General features: G+C 47.1%; 1 protein-coding gene across 21 annotated transcripts in view; it reads left to right on the top strand.

Moving 5' to 3' along the window:
- Positions 1–15,715, top strand: part of DYSF (dysferlin) — a 225,227-nt gene that overhangs the window by 207,812 nt on the left and 1,700 nt on the right. For all 21 annotated transcript variants that reach the window (XM_051974284.1, XM_051974291.1, XM_051974304.1 and 18 more), the window contains 4 exons: positions 6,446–6,545; positions 9,686–9,864; positions 11,180–11,289; positions 12,242–12,389. In XM_051974284.1, the coding sequence (XP_051830244.1) occupies positions 6,446–6,545; positions 9,686–9,864; positions 11,180–11,289; positions 12,242–12,389 (537 nt within the window). The remainder of the gene's footprint in view (positions 1–6,445; positions 6,546–9,685; positions 9,865–11,179; positions 11,290–12,241; positions 12,390–15,715) is intronic.

Here is a 15,715-nt window from a genome sequence, read left to right as displayed (position 1 = left end):
GGCCAACTAGAGGGGGCCTTGAGGCCCCTCCACAATCTGAAACAGAGCTGGTCAAAGAGTAAACTCAGGAAGAGACCTAGAAGGAGGTTCTGTGACAGTCATGGCTTCCGCCATCACTGCTGCGATCACTTTTTCCACCATCCCTATAGCCATTGCAGCCAGTTTTACCCTTGTCCCTACAATCACCTTCATCGTTGTATCCAGAACCTTCATTGTTGTTCTCATCCCCATGGCCACACTCATCATCATCATCATCACCATCACCATTCCCACCACCACTGTTGATATTATCCTTACCATCATCCCTAAGCCATTGCTGCCATTGTTGCTTTCATCCCCATGGCCACACTCATCACATCATCACCATTCCCACATTCACTGTTGCCACCATCATTATAATTACCCTGATAACTGTCACTACCATTATTTGACATCATCCCCATGACAATACTTATCATCATCATCACTGTTACCTCCACCCTGATACTTCAGCCCCGCTCTCTTTCCACACACATCCCAGAGTCACCGCTCCCCGCACTCCACCCCTGTCCCACGTCCTGTTTTTAATTATATTTGCCTGAGTTTGAATCGGTGCAGCTAATTGGGAGTTCTGAATTGCTGCTCTAATGGGAACCTCAGTCTTTAATGTCAATGGGTTGATTAATTCTAAAGCCATTAGCCACATAATTGCTCTGCTACGACAAGTATGAAAACGGACAGATGGGAAACAGATGTGGGCATGCGAGGTCAGGGGGCCATATAGGGACAGCATGTATGGGGAGAGTCATAATGGAAGTCCCAAAAGAGGAAGGCCTTGGGAGAATAGAGAGATGGGGTTGTGTAGGGGGGTTTGCCTGTGGTATAACTTTTCCAGGTCTCAAAATCTTTGTCTGTAAAATGGGGAGAAATGCTAACCCGCTAAGGTTGTTGTGAGAAGTAAGCAAAATGTATTCATTTAATAAGCTTTTATTATAGTATATGTAAAGTGCTTTTCAAACCTTAAAATATTCAGTAAAAGCATAGGATCATAAAATTGCCTCCATCATCACCGGCCTTGGTAATCCTTATTGTTACTAATAGCTAGCACTTATCTAGCATTTTCAGGTATTGCAGCAAAAATGACCTGATTGGATCCTTGTGACACCCCTGAGAAGAGGCAGGTGCTATTATCACCCCCATTTTATAGATAAGAAGACTGAGGTTCAAGGCAATTATATGTCCAGGATCACACAGGCTTGGTAGATGTCTGAATCTGGATTTGACACCAGGTCCAGCACTCTGTCCGTGGGGTCTCCCAGCTGCCTCCCTCTTAGAGAAGTAAGGGTAGCATTGTGGATGGAGATCGCAGAGTCAAGAAGCTCGAGTTCCTCCTAGAACAGAATTCTCTTCCGGAATGGGTGCTCTCAAATTCTGCGATTCTGTGACGGGACTTTCCCAGTCACCCCACTGGCAGTAAATGTCTGAGGTGGGATTTGAACCCGGTTCTCCTGACGCCCAGATTAGAATTTTTGTCCCCCGTCCATTTGCAGCTTCTTGGCTGGGACGGTTTTGTCTCGGAATTTGAGGGTGGTACCTCTGGGGAGGAGGGCTGGGCCCCCACGCTCTGCCTGAGGGAAGGGAGGGCACAGAATCCGGCCTTCTGGCAGGTGTGGCTTCCTGACCGGCCAGGACCCGGCACCTCAGAGAGGCCTCAAGGAGCCAATTACCCCCGGCCTTTCAATCCCAAATAGCCAGTGCGAGGTGAAAGGCCGTGGCCAGAAACCGCAGAAGGGCCTGACCAGAGAGGGCAGAACGGGCAACGAGTATATATGGAAAAGCAGAGCTTCGCAAGCTGTCTGATTGCAGCCTCGGGAGAGTTTTTTTGTTTCTTATTTTATTTTAAAAGGTATTTTTTTAGCTGCTACAACCAAAGTGGAAGATTTTTCTACTTATAAACTGGGAAATACCTCAAGCTGAACACAGCTTGAAAGAAACAATTAAAAAAACCTTCCCAAGCAGCAATTAGCGCGCCTTGTATAAGGTCTGCCTTCCAAATATGTTTGTTTGTCTCGCGCGTGTGTGGGTTGTGCCGGACTCTTTCCTGGGCCCACATCTCTTCCCCTTGTCCCGAGCTACCATTGTGAGCCCCGAGTTAATTACAGACCTCCGGGCCGCTCTGTTTTTGGCCCCAGAACCCAGCACCTTCCTCCGGCTTCTCTGACCAAGACCTTTCTTCCCCGAGATCCCCCTCCCTCCCTTCTTTCCTTCCGAGGCGCCGAGAACGGCTGCCTAAAATTGGTGCATGAGCCAGAGCAGTCTGCCCTCCACGCCCGGGTGGCTCTAACTCCCTGGGGGACGCCGCCGCCGTCTGCCGCCCCCTTGCCCGAAGGGCCCGGGTCCTCACGCTTTCCGAAGGTTTTAGGCTGTCCAGCGAGATGCGGATGAAACAGAGACAGACAGATTTGCTCCATGGGCAAGGCTGCCTAGGAGACATGATCCAGGGTAGCTTTTGGTCCTCGGAAGATCCCTCGCCTCCCCCTGCCCTTCGCCCTCCCGGTTCTCCTGTGGGAAGCCTCTGAGGGCATCTCTGCAGCTTCTAGAGAGGGAGCCCAGCTTTGATGCCTCCTGGCTGGGTGACTCTGGGCGAATCACTGTTGGCTGCTGCGGCCTGGCCAGCGCCGCTTCTCTAAAACCAAGTCCTGGCTCTGACCATGGAGGATTTCTCCGGGGAAGGGAGGGCCAGAGGACACAGCCGGCTGCAGCTCGAGGGCCTGGGGGAGAACCAAGGCTTAGCCCTCCCCACAGCTGTTAACTGCTCCCAAGTGACTCCAGTCCTCAGAGACCCAGCGGCAGGAAGTCCTGGTGACTTTTGGAAATGGCCGAGCGAGAAGAAAGGTGGAGGAGGAAGGGCTCAGTTCTGTTACCAGCTGGGTCACCCTGTGGCCCAACTCTGTGACCTTAGCTTCCTTAGCTACACAACGAGCACTGTATTCACAGTGGGGCTCCATGCAGTGACAGAGCGGCAAAATGGGTTCTGTCCATCTATGGCCGAGTCTGTCTGTGACAAACTGTTATGGATGAACGCCACGGAATATTCTGATACTCCAAGAAATGAGAGGGCTTAGTATGATTGAGAAAGAACCAGCCCCTGTCCCTGACACACGTTCTGGCTGTATGACCCCGAACCTTTATTCGGGTTACTCAAGGCAATTCTCCAGGACATCAAGTTGCTGAGAAGAAACTTATTGGAAGAAGTCCTTACACGGAGGGTTCTGAAGACCCTCACCAAAAAATGAGGAGTATGAGAACTTTAGAGAAAGGAGGGAGATTTCTAGAAACTCATGTTGATAAAAGAAAGAAGCCCAGAGAACAACATCCATAATGAATCCAACAACTTAAATGGGAACATATCAGAAAGATGCTTATGTTATGTTAGATGGAATGGTTCATTTTGAGTAGGGGACCCCTAAAGAGCCACAAAAGGAATTTTGTAACAGAAGGTAGCAATCAAACTGTATTTTTAAAAAATTCAATTAATAAGCATTTCCCTAAACATATATATTTGAAATAATAGGATATGATAATGTATTAGAATGTGGGTGGTATGGGAGTCAAGGCTTTAAGCCTGGATGACTGGGAAAATGGTAGTATCCCAAAATGGGGATGTCTGAAAGACAAGCTGTTTTGGAGAAAAGATGTTAAGAAGGGACTGAGATTAAGGAGGAGTGGGAAAGAAAATGAGATTTAGGTGAGACTTGAAGGAAGCCAAGACAGATAGTAAGTGGAGGAGAAGGAAGAGAAGGAGAGGATTTCAGGTATGGGGGACAGCCGGTGAAAAAGTCTGGAGTTGAGAGATTTTTGATTTTTTTTTGAGAGTTTTGTCTGAGAAATAGGCCAGTGTCCCTGGATCACAGGCTATATGTGGAAAAGAAGAGTATATGTGAGAAGACTCGAAAGGAAGAATGGGGCCGGATTATGAAGGACTTTAAAATCCAGACAGAATTTTATATTTGACTCTGGAGCAATAGGAAGGCACTGGAAGGCGATTGTGTGTGTGTGTGTGTGTGTGTGTGTGTGTGTGTGTGTGTGAGAGAGAGAGAGAGAGAGAGAGAGAGAGAGAGAGACGGAGAGAGAATCAGATCTGTTCTTTACAGAGATCAATTTGATAGTGAAATAGAGAATAAATTGGAGTGGGGAGAGCCTTGAGGCAGGCAGCCCCGGCAGCAGCTATTGCAGTAATATAGGCATGAAGTAATGAGGGCATGGACCAGCATAAGGATAGTTGTCAGAATAGCAGAACAGAGAAGGGGCCATATTGGAGAGAAGCTGCAAGGGGGTATGTGAAATTGATGAGAGGTATGGTAGAGGTGAAATCTACAAGAAATGGTGCAGTGGGGAAATTGATGAGAGGTTTGTAAGGGGGAAGTGAAATTGATGAGAAGTGTTATAGAGGTGAAATCTACCAGAGATTCTGCCAAGGTGAAATTGATGAGAGATGTAGAGGTAGAATCTACAAGAGATGCTGCAGAGGTGAAAACTATTAGCGATTCTAGGGGTGTATGTGTGAGATTTATAAGAGAAGTCTTAGAGGTGAAATCTACACTAGATGGTGCAGAGGTGAAATCCACAAAAGATGCTGCAGAGGTGAAATTGTCAGGCCTTGGTAAAAGCTTGTGTATGGATGTTGAGAGAGAGTGGGGAGTCCAGGATGCTGCTGGATTCGAAGCCGGAGGGCTTGGGAGGATGGCGTCGTCCTCTGCGTTAATACAAGAAGCGATAGAGTTGGGGTTAGGGCTGAGGGGGGAGATAATAAGCGCTGCTTTCGAGTCTAGGATGCCCACTGAACATTCAGTTGTAGATATTCAATAGGCAGTTGACAGTAGAGGTTAGGAGAGAGGTCAGGGCTGGACAAATAGATCGAGAATCAGGATAGAGGTGATAATTGAGTCCATGGGGGCTGATGAAATCATCAAATGAAATAATAGAGAGAAGAGGGACCCCGGACAGAGCTTTGGGGGATACCAGTACCTCCTTAAACACAGTTCTCTCTTTATTACTCATCTCATTTGGCATAGACGTGAGGCTTGTCCTCAGGCTGGCTGCCCTCTGATCATTTCCATGTCCCTCCTAAAATGAGGTGCCCAGGCCTGAACACCATTCTCCAGATGTGGCCTGAGGAGGACAGAATAAGCCCGATGAACTCAGGCCCATGGAGGCCAGTTAGCAGAGACTAGAAGTAGTGGCAAAGCATCGGGATCTTGCTTTGAAAGCCCAGCCCCTCCTCCTTGGCCAGCAGCGCCCCCACCCCCATCCTGGGGCCCAGCACACCCACTGGGTCCAGACTCTGCCTCGGCCCAGGCCGCATGTCTGCCAGCACCACACATCCAATAAACAGCTAGTAAAAGGCCTCTGGATGGGAGAGGTAATGAGCGAAGCGCCAGGCTCAGGGCAAGCGGGGGCACATTCCCCTCGGCGGGGTCCCCCCGTCCCAGCTGCTCCCATCAGGAACTGTTTGAGCTCCTGGTTCATTACTGGCCCCATAAAACTAGCCCCGAGGGCTAGAGTGCAGACTGGCCTGAGCTGGCCATAAAACCCATGCCAGAGAGGGGAACCACCTGCAGGAGGGACCCCCGACCAGCCTGAGGCCCCGGTGGGGGAGAGAACTGGCACAGGGGGCAGACAGGAGGGAAGAATGTGGCCAGATGGGAGACCGAGGCAGCTGTCTGAGGCCAGAGTGAGGCTCACTCTGTGCCTGGGGTGAGGGATTCACTCATTGTCAGCCTCAGTCTGGAGCCAAGGTCGCCCATCAGCCAGAGTCTGGGGCTCAGGGTCCATTTATTGCTGGAATAAAACCCTTTTCTGAGCTCAGGGCCCAGAGAAAGCCTCATGTAGGGAAAGAAGCTCCTGACTCTGTCATGTGGGATTGGATGACCTTGGACAAGTAGCTGCGCCTCAGTTTCCACATCCGTAAAATGGGGTTAATAATGCTCATATTATACCGACATCCTCAGCACTAGTGATCCTCCGTGCGAGATTTGAGGGAGTCAGTGGACAAGTCTCGTGTAGAATGCGAAGGAAAGGATGGGTTGCAATCTGAACCTTTGCAGTGAGTGACCCCATGAATGAGATCATAGCCTCGGTGAAGTCTATCAGTCTCCAAGGGCAGTGGTGGGGATAGAAAGCAGGCTTCCTCCCCATACAGCTTGTTGGGAGGCCGAAGGTCCCCTGCCATTTGATGGCCCTTGTTCAGTCCCTCCCCAACCCTCTGCTCCCCTGCGTTCTCCAAGTCTGGCCGGGGGCAGCTTGCTTCCCACTGGGACCCTCTTCCTTCTTTTCTCTGTCCCGCTGCGTCCCTTCTCTCTGCCCCCGTGTGGCTGGAGCTCTCTCCCTCACATGGTTCTCCAACACCAAGGAAACGCCGCGCCTGCTCTGACGCTTTCTCTGCCCTCCCCGCCGGGGGTTACAGGAGCGCTTTTGGAATCTGGACAAGACGGAAAGCAAGATTCCCGCCAACCTCATCCTCCAGATCTGGGACAATGACAAGTTCTCCTTCGATGATTATTTGGGTAAGTGGGATTTTTCACAAGAAACGTCCTAGAAGCAAGAGGGAATCACAGAAGGTTCTTAAGGAGGGAAAGAACGGAATCATATTAAGTAAATCAATTCATTTCAAAAACCATTTATTAAATGCCTACTATACTATGTACAGCGGGACAGTCTGGAAAACTAGACTGGAGCCCCCTTCTTTCCCAGAATCCCAGCATTTCACAGATAGAGTTTCTCAGTTGCCACCTCTTTTATCCTCACCCCATCATGCTTAGCTGTGACTTGAGGTCTCCCAGTAAGGGGAAGTCTGCTACCTCTTCCACTTCCGGCGAGGTCTAATTGTTTTCCTAATATCAAGCCTACATTTTTGCCTCTTTGCAACTTTCAGCTTCCCCCCAATTGTCCTGGTCCTGGTCTTAAGATCCAAGCAGAGCAAGTTTCTCCCTCTCCTAGCATAACTCTTTATGAACTTGAGGGAAAGCACTCCTCCCCCCCCCCCCTTTTCTTGTTTGGATGTGGAAATGAGAATAATAACAGCTAACTTTGCTATTGCACTTTACACATATCTCATTTTATTCTTGCCACCACCCTGGAAGCCCTTATTATCCCCACTTTACAGAGTCGTGAAACTGAGGCTGAGAGAGGTGTATTTGGCCATGAGAAAGTCACTGGTGGTCTTTGAGAGAGAGCCATGGGAGTGGGACTGGAAGCCTGAGCATAAGCAGTGAATTGCCCAGGGTCATACAGGTAGTAAAATGTCTGAATCCACATTTGAATTCAGATCCAAAGGATTCCAAAGGATTCCCAAGTTCGGTGTTCTGTCCCCCGCCCACTGTAGCTGACCCACTAGCCTCCCATTTCCCCTCTCCTTCCATTACGCAATTTCTTTAGGAAAAGGCTACTTTCCTCCTTTATTGGCCAGTCTTTTCTTAAGGGTTAGGTTCTATCCTCCATCCTTTTCTCACTTCATACTCCTTCCCCAGGAAAGCCCATTCCCTCCCCATGATTTCAACCAGTCTCACCTCCCTCACATTCAGCATAGGAGACTATTGTGGGCCAGAGGAAGGAGCTCTGAGTCTGGAGTGCAGGGACCTGGATTTGGAAGCAGTCTCTCTCACTCGTGTGACTCTGGGCAAATCATCTGTTGTACTGTGCCTCCGTTTCTCCATCTGTAAAGCTGAAGGTGTTGTACTGATGATCTCTAAAGTTGCATTTGTCTCTAAATAGATGGTCTGAGATCTAAAACTGAGCCAGACCTGACATCTTTGCACATAGACCTTTATTGCGATTCCCTCTGTTTTTTAGTTACTACCATTTGCCCGAGTACCTTTGTTTGAAAGTTTGGATTATCATTGATTATCCTTCCTTCCTCATCACCCCCTCCAGCCAATCCCATTCTCTGCTTCTGTCATTTCTATCTCTGTGATAATCGAAGCATCCATTTGCTCCTCTCTATTTCCACGCCTAGGACAGAGCCTGATCATCATCTTCCTACTTATCGCAATGTAACCTGGCTCCTTCCTACCTTTTCAGTTTCCTCTGCTCATTTTGTGAACAACACTGGTCTCCTGGCTTTTATTTTCTTTTATATTTGTTTTCGGTTCCAAATTCTCTTTCTTCACTCCTCCTCCATTCATTGAGAAAGCAAGAGATACACTATCCATTACACATATAAAGTCATGCAAAACCAACTTGCGCGTTAGCCATCTTGAGTGGATGGGGAGCAAGAAAAGGAAAGTAAAAAAATATGCCTCAGCCTGCATTCGGAAGGAAGATGGCCTTCGTTTTTATCATGAGTCCCTCAAAATTGTCTAGAGTCATTCTATTGAGTAGAATAGCTAAGTCTTCTATAGTGATAGTTGCTACAACATCGCCATTACTCTGTGCAGTGTTCTCTTGGTTCTGCTTACTGCATTTTGCATCAGCTCATATAAATCTTCCCTGGTTTATCCATTAGCCATCCTGGTCATACCTTCAGTGTCCAATTCCTTGCTACCACAAAAAGAGCTGCTATAAATACTTTTGTACAAATAGGCCCTTTTCCTTGTTCCTTGATCTCCTTAGGATACAGAGTTACTAGTGGTATTTCTGGGTAAATATGAATAATTTTATAGCCCTTCGGGTGTATATGCATAGTTTTGCTCTCTTCTCTCCTCTTCTCTTTTCTCCCCTCTCTTCTCTTTTCTCGTCCTGTTTCTTCTCCTCCTTCTCCTTTTTGAACTTTTGTCCCCCATGAAATGCTTCCTGCCTTTCCTCTGCTCTCTGAAATCTACTTCTTTCAAATCTAGATTGTATGTCAAACTATTTAGGGCCAGATTTTTTCTCTTTCTCTATCATAAATTCTAGTGAGTGGTAGTGACTTCCACAGTTCCCATCATTCCTCCTGATTAAATGGATAAATGGAGGCAAAGATGGGTCTTTCTCAATTTCCTTCTTAATTCTAGTGCTTTACTTCCTTCCTTCCTTTATTTTTTCCTATTTCTCTTATGTATAACTTATTTGTACATATTTGTTTGCCTTATTGACTCCTCCACTAGAGTGTAAGCTCCTTGAGGGCAGAAACTATCTTTTATCTCTTTTTGTATATATAACACTTAGCCCAGGGTCTGGGATATGGTAGATACTTACTAAGTGGATCAACGGGTGGGTAGATAAGTATGCTATAAAGAGACAGCTGGAATCTTGGGTAGATGGAAGGATGGATGATAGACAGGTGAATGAGGCTACACAGTCCAATGAAAAAGGCACTGACTGATAAGTTCAAATCCTGCCTCTTGTGGTTTATTAGCTCTATGTCTTATAGTTATTCAATCTTTATGGGTCTCAGTTTCCTCATCTGTAAAATGAAGGGATGGGGCAAGATGGGTTCTGAACACCTTGTAGCTCTTGAGCTATGATCTTATCATGGATAAGTGGATGGATAGCAAGGCATATAAAGAAATAGTTATGGAATAGGAATAGGAGATGCAGGTAGATGGCTGACCAGATGGTCTCCCTCCCTTTGCTCCTTTCTTTCCTTCCTTCCTTCCTTCCTTCCTTCCTTCCTTCCTTCCTTCCTTCCTTCCTTCCTTCCTTCCTTCCTTCTTTCATTTAACTAGTGTCCCTCTGTATCCTTGCCTCCTAGGGAAACTCTGAATAATGAACTCTGTATCCATTTTAGGTTCCCTACAGCTGGATCTCCATCGGATGCCCAAGCCAGCCAAGACTGCTGAAAAGTGCTCCCTGGACCAGTTGGACGATGTCTTCCACCCAGAATGCTTTGTGTCCCTTTTTGAGCAGAAGTCAGTGAGGGGCTGGTGGCCCTGCACAGTGGATCTAGAAGAGAAAAGGACACTTGCAGTGAGTCTTCTTTGCCCTTTACGGGGTTGGCAGTGCTGTAATTGGGGGAAATGCCCATTAGTGCTGCCATTATGGCCGTCTTTGCACCACCGTTCCATCTACCCGGGCACAAGGAGTCCAGCTTTACTATTTACAATTCGGGGATTACTGTGGGCCACTGTGTTGAGTTCCAGAAATACAAATACAAGAAAAAGCGAGGACAGTTCCTGCTTTCACGGAACATATTCTAATTTTTTTCTCCCAACACATAAAAGGGAGCCATAGAGGAAGGGGGGATGGGGACAGTGTGGAGGTCCCCAGGAGAAACTTGTCAGTTAGAAGAAAGGGCTGTGGGAACTGAGAGAGGCTTAAAGGTGAGAAGGCCACAGGTATTGGGCAGTCCAGCACAGCAAATGCTGATTAAGCACTTACTGTGTGCAAAGCAATAGGAGCTGTTGGAGCCCCGAGGTTTAGCTAAAATGAACCACCAGTCTGAAGGAGCCACCAGGCTACTACCTGCATTCTCCCCCCTCCAAATGCCTGTGGGATGGAAACTCTTTGAGAATAAGGACTGGTTCATTTATTTATTTTTATTTCTTGCATCGGAAGCACCCAGCTTCTGGCCCATAGTAAGTAGTGAATCTCTGGTTCTTTAATTGCAACAGCAGTGGGCGGAAGTTGAGTGTAGTAGGGATGGAAAACTGCTACATTGGAGTCAGAGGACCAGGGTTTAAGTCTTGCTGTTTAAAATCTGGTGATAACCCTTAATCCCTCACCTGGGTGACCTGAAACACCTCTTCTGTTTTTTTGCTCCATTGCCCTTTAAAAGGGTCTCAAAGCTCCCTTCCAGGTCTCTGACGTTCTACGTGACCTGGAAGTCCAGGGCAGGGGGCAGAGTTTCTCCAATTCTAACATGTTATAGTTGGCTCTCCCAGCTCTGGAATTCTCTGTTTGGAGATTCTGTCTCTTCCATGTTCTTCGTTCTGTAGTAGTTTTGGGTTAGGATGTTTTGTGTTCTGAGGTCTCCTCTGTCTCCAACACTTGATGGTTAAAAGACCTTTTCGCCTTTACCTGACAATTTAGCCTTCTTGGAAGAGTCATGAAGACTCGGATTATTGGGGCCAGAAGGTTTAATCTTCTCAAGTGATTCATCTGAGATCTCATGACTGGTGGTGGTGGAGATGAGACTCAAACCCAGCTCTCTTTTCATGGGACTGTTCTGCTTCCCAGCTAGTCCCTCACCATGTTTCCTCGGATCAACTCGCTCCCTACTCTCTCCTTATGTGGTCAAACAGGTGCCTTCCCAACCCCAACCAGATCCCTCTTGTTTCTACAGGGCAAGTTGGAAATGACTTTGGAAATTGTTTCCGAGTCAGAACATGAAGAACGGCCTGCTGGGATGGGCCGTGATGAACCCAACATGAACCCCAAGCTGGAGGATCCAAAGTAAGAGATTTATCTGCACTTAAATCTCAGCTCCTTTGTGTACCTATTGTTGGGGTGCCTGGGTAGTTTTGGGCCAGAACATCTTTTTGGATGGTCAGGAAAAGGGCAGGAATTGATGAGGGCCAGAGAAAAACCATACTAGGCCCTGAGGGAAGTGGGCAGTAGGTACCAGACTAGGTCTAAGAAACCCATTTTACAGAGGAGAAGCCAGAGAAATTCAGTGCCTTACCAAGGTCATACAGTTATTGGTCAGGGGTGGAAATTGTGACTGGAACCCTGAGCTTTACCCTTTGATCATCACAAAGCTGAAAGCCCCTGATGCCTCTCATTTCTCTGGCTGGGACTGAGCACCTTGCTGGCCCGCCCATTGGGCTACCAGGTCCCTCTCTCTGCTTCCCCATTGCGGAGAGCTCTGGGGAGAACAGCCTGGGATGTCCCTGCTTAGATTGGGGAGACTCCGCCCTTCAGGAGCCTCTTGTGAGTGAGAGGGAAGACATTAGAGAATTCAAGGCTCAGAAGTCCCCTCCTTCTACAAATGGGGAAAGTGAATCCCACAGCAGAATGACTTGCCCTAGCTCCTATAGAAAGTAAGCATCAGAAGCAGCATTTGAACCCAGGTCCCTTGATTCCAGATCTATCACTCCCCACTGCAGCATGCTGGCTCCACCCATAGCCAGCCAACAAGTATTGATTCATCACTGATTTTGGGCCAGCTGACAAGTATTGATTAGTCACCGACTTGGAGCCTGGCTCCTTGCTGAGTGTTGGGGGTAGGTGCAAATAGCGCCCGCCCTCAGGAAGCTCACTGTCTAATAGGAAGAGACCCCACAGAAAGGCCTGGGCTTTCTCTCCTGTTTCTGGGATCCAGCCCCTCCTCCCCTCCCCAGCCCCCCCTCGGCCCGGCCCTGGGCTTCTCTGGGGGCAGCTGTTTGACTCACCCTTTGTGTTACAGGCGGCCAGACACATCCTTCCTCTGGTTCACGTCCCCTTATAAAACAATGAGATACATCATCTGGCGGAGGTTCAGGTGCTTCATTATCCTCTTCATCATCCTCTTCATCCTGCTCCTTTTCCTTGGAATCTTCATTTATGCTTTCCCGGTAAGGAGCTTGGTGGGGGGCAGGGAAGTTGAGGGAGGAGCCCGGGAGGGAGGGGGGACATGAACCGCTATAATCAGAGCCTCCTTCATCCTGAGTGGGATGGGGAAAGGAAGGAAAGAGCCCTGAGCTGGCAGGGGTTGGAGGAGGGAGTCAAAGGAGAGAGGCTGGGGCAGACAGGGTGTGATAGAGGAGCTATAGTCCCTGCCCCCTGGGGGCCCCTGCTTAGAGTGGGGAGACCCAGCCTTTGAGGAGCCTCCTGTGGGTGAGGGGAAAGATGTAACTCTGCTTTTTGGGAGCCCCTGGTTGAGTCAGGTAGAGTTAATCAGGACAGGATGAGAGGCCTGGTGCCCTTCTCCATAATACCCTACGAGTCTTGTGGGAGTCCAGGCACCGGGGATAGGGAAGTTTCAGAGCCAAAATGGGCTTTTGAGGTTAGAATTCAAGTCTCTCATTTGTCAGCACATTTCCTGGGACCCAGAGAGGAGAAGGGGCTTGTGAGAGCCATCATGGAGCAGCAGGTTGTTGGCAGGATCAGAATTTGAACCCAGATCTCAACTTCAGGGGCTTTCCCCCCCTCGCCCCTCTGGACTTTTCCTCACTGGCTCCAGCCAGTCCAGGCCCTGGCCCAGTTGGGAAACCTCACTCTGAAGAGAACGGGCTGGGGAAAATCGACAGCTCCAGGCAGTCTGGTTGGATTCCACCCATCATTTGTACCCCCCTTCCCCCTTCCTCTCAGTCCTGGGGAGGAGCCATGGTGGGGAGAGGTGGAGGGGGGGAAGCTTGGCTAAGGGGCTGGGGGCCGGGTTTGATCCAGAGCTGGCTTTCCCCGGGACGGGCTCAGAGAACATCCTGTCCCAATTAGAGTCCCCCAGCGCCGGGTCGGGGGAGGGACGGAGCAGGGGAATATTGGCCAGGCTGGCAGGCCTGGGCTATTCAGGGGCATTAGCATTTGGGATCGCTTTCTCTGGGGCCGGCCCCAGGACAGGGGGCTCCCATCCAGGGAGTCTTAGGTCCCCCCTTCTCCCCTGGACCTCCTCCCACCCCCAGTCTTTGAAGCCAAGCCCTCTGGATTTCCAGGGATGGAGCTGAAGGGACGCCTTTTCCTTTCCAGCTCCTGGGGCGGAGAGTGGGGATGGCTGAGCTTTCACGGTTCTGCCCTGAACTGTCTCTCATTGTGGGCAGACTGGATGGAGAGGATCCACAGGGAGAGAGGAAAAAAGAGCCCCTAACCTTAAGGGACTCTTGCTGGGAAGGGGAGATGTAGTCTCTGTCCTGGGCAGCTCTTGCCTTAATATGGAAGGCTTGAGACATGTTTCTAAAAGACCTAGGAAGCAGAAACATGCCCAAAAATTAATAAAGAGGAATTAAGATCTGTGCTGTGAGCACCAAATATTACAGGGTCAATCAAGGAAGACTTCCTGAAGGAAGAGGCTTTGGAAATAGAATGGTGGGTTAGCTGTGGTGGGGCTGATGGGAAGTTTGGGGGTTGCTCCTCTGCTGGGGGGCAAGGAGGTGAAGGTGGTGAGGGGGCAGCAGGAGCGGAACCGTAGATAGAAGGTGCAGTTCCAAGTGATGTAGCATCTAAATTCTTAATAGAGAAATTAAGAGAACTAGCAAGAAGAAATAGACAGCAAAACTATAATAGTGGGAGATCTCAACCTTGCACTCTCTGAATTAGATAAATCAAACCATAAAATAAATAAGAAAGAAGTCAAAGAGGTAAATAGAACACTAGAAAAGTTAGATATGATAGATCTTTGGAGAAAACTGAATGGAGACAAAAAAGGAGTACACTTTCTTCTCAGCAGTCCATGGAACCTATACAAAAATTGACCATATATTAGGACCTAAAAACCTCCAGTTCAAATGTAGTAAGGCAGAAATAGAAAATGCATCCTTTTCAGACCATGATGCAATGAAAATTACATTCAATAAAAAACTAGGGGAAAATAGACCAAAAATAATAGGAAACTAAATAATCTCATCCTAAAGAATGATTGGGTGAAACAGCAAATAACAGACATAATTAATAATTTCACCCAAGAAAAGGCCAATAATGAGACGTCCTACAGAAATGTGTGAGATGCATCCAAAGCGGTAATAAGAAGAAATGTTATATCTCTAGAGGCCTACTTGCCTAAAATAGAGAAAGAGAAGGTAAATGAATTGGCCTTGCAGCTTAAAATGTAGAAAATGAACAAATTAAAAACCCCCAGTCAAACACTAAACTTGAAATTCTAAAAATAAAAGGAGAGATTAATAAAATTGAAAGTAAAAAAACCTATTGAATTAATAAAACTAAGAGTTGATTCTATGAAAAAACCAACAAAAATAGATAAACCCTTAGTAAATCTGATAAAAAAAGGAAAGAGAAAAATCAAATTGTTAGTCTTAAAAATGAAAAGGGAGAACTCGCCACTAATGAAGAGGAAATCAGAGGAATAATTAGGAATTACTTTGCCTAACTTTATGCCAATAAATTCGATAACTTAAATGAAATGGAAGAATACCTTGAAAAATATAGCTTGCCCAGAATAACAGAGGAAGAAGTAAATTGGTTAAACAGCCCCATCTCAGAAAAAGAAATGGAACAAGCTATTAGTCAACTCCCTAAGAAAAAATCCTCAGCACCAGATGGATCTACATGTGAATTCTATCAAACATTTAAAGAACAATTAACTCCAATGCTCTATAAACTATTAGAAAAAATAGAGAATGAAGGAGTCCTGCCAAATTCCTTTTATGACACAGGCATAGTATTGATACCTAAAACAGGTAGGTTGAAAACAGAAAGAAAATGATAGACCAATCTCCCTAATGACTATTGCTGCTAAAATCTTAAATAAGATATTAGCAAAAAGATAACCGAAAATCATCCCCGGGATAATACACCATGAGCAAGTAGGACTTATACCAGGAATGCAGGGCTGGTTCAAGATTAGGAAACCGCTAATGTGTAAACTAATGTATAAACTCTTAAAGGTGTGAACTAAGTACATAAGCATTGTTTCTATCAATTCCAGTGAGTGAGCACCTTGTTTCAAGTTCTGGCCCATAACACAAATTAACAAAAATCATATGATCATTTCAATAGATGCAGAAAAAGCATTTGATAAAATTCAACATCCATTCCTAATAAAAACACTTGAGTGGATAGGAATAAATGAACTTTTCCTTAAAATAGTCAGTAGCATCTATTTAAAACCATCAGCAAGCATCATATGTAATGGGGATAAACTGGAACCATTCTCAGTAAGATCAGGAGTGAAATAAGGTTGTCCACTATCACCATTATCATTCAATATTGTAGTAGAAACACTAGCCTC

The sequence above is a fragment of the Antechinus flavipes genome, chromosome 2 (genome assembly GCF_016432865.1).
Source record: "Antechinus flavipes isolate AdamAnt ecotype Samford, QLD, Australia chromosome 2, AdamAnt_v2, whole genome shotgun sequence".
NCBI lineage: Eukaryota > Metazoa > Chordata > Mammalia > Dasyuromorphia > Dasyuridae > Antechinus > Antechinus flavipes.
Note: the sequence above shows the minus strand (reverse complement) of the source record. Positions and strands in the feature narration are given on the sequence as shown.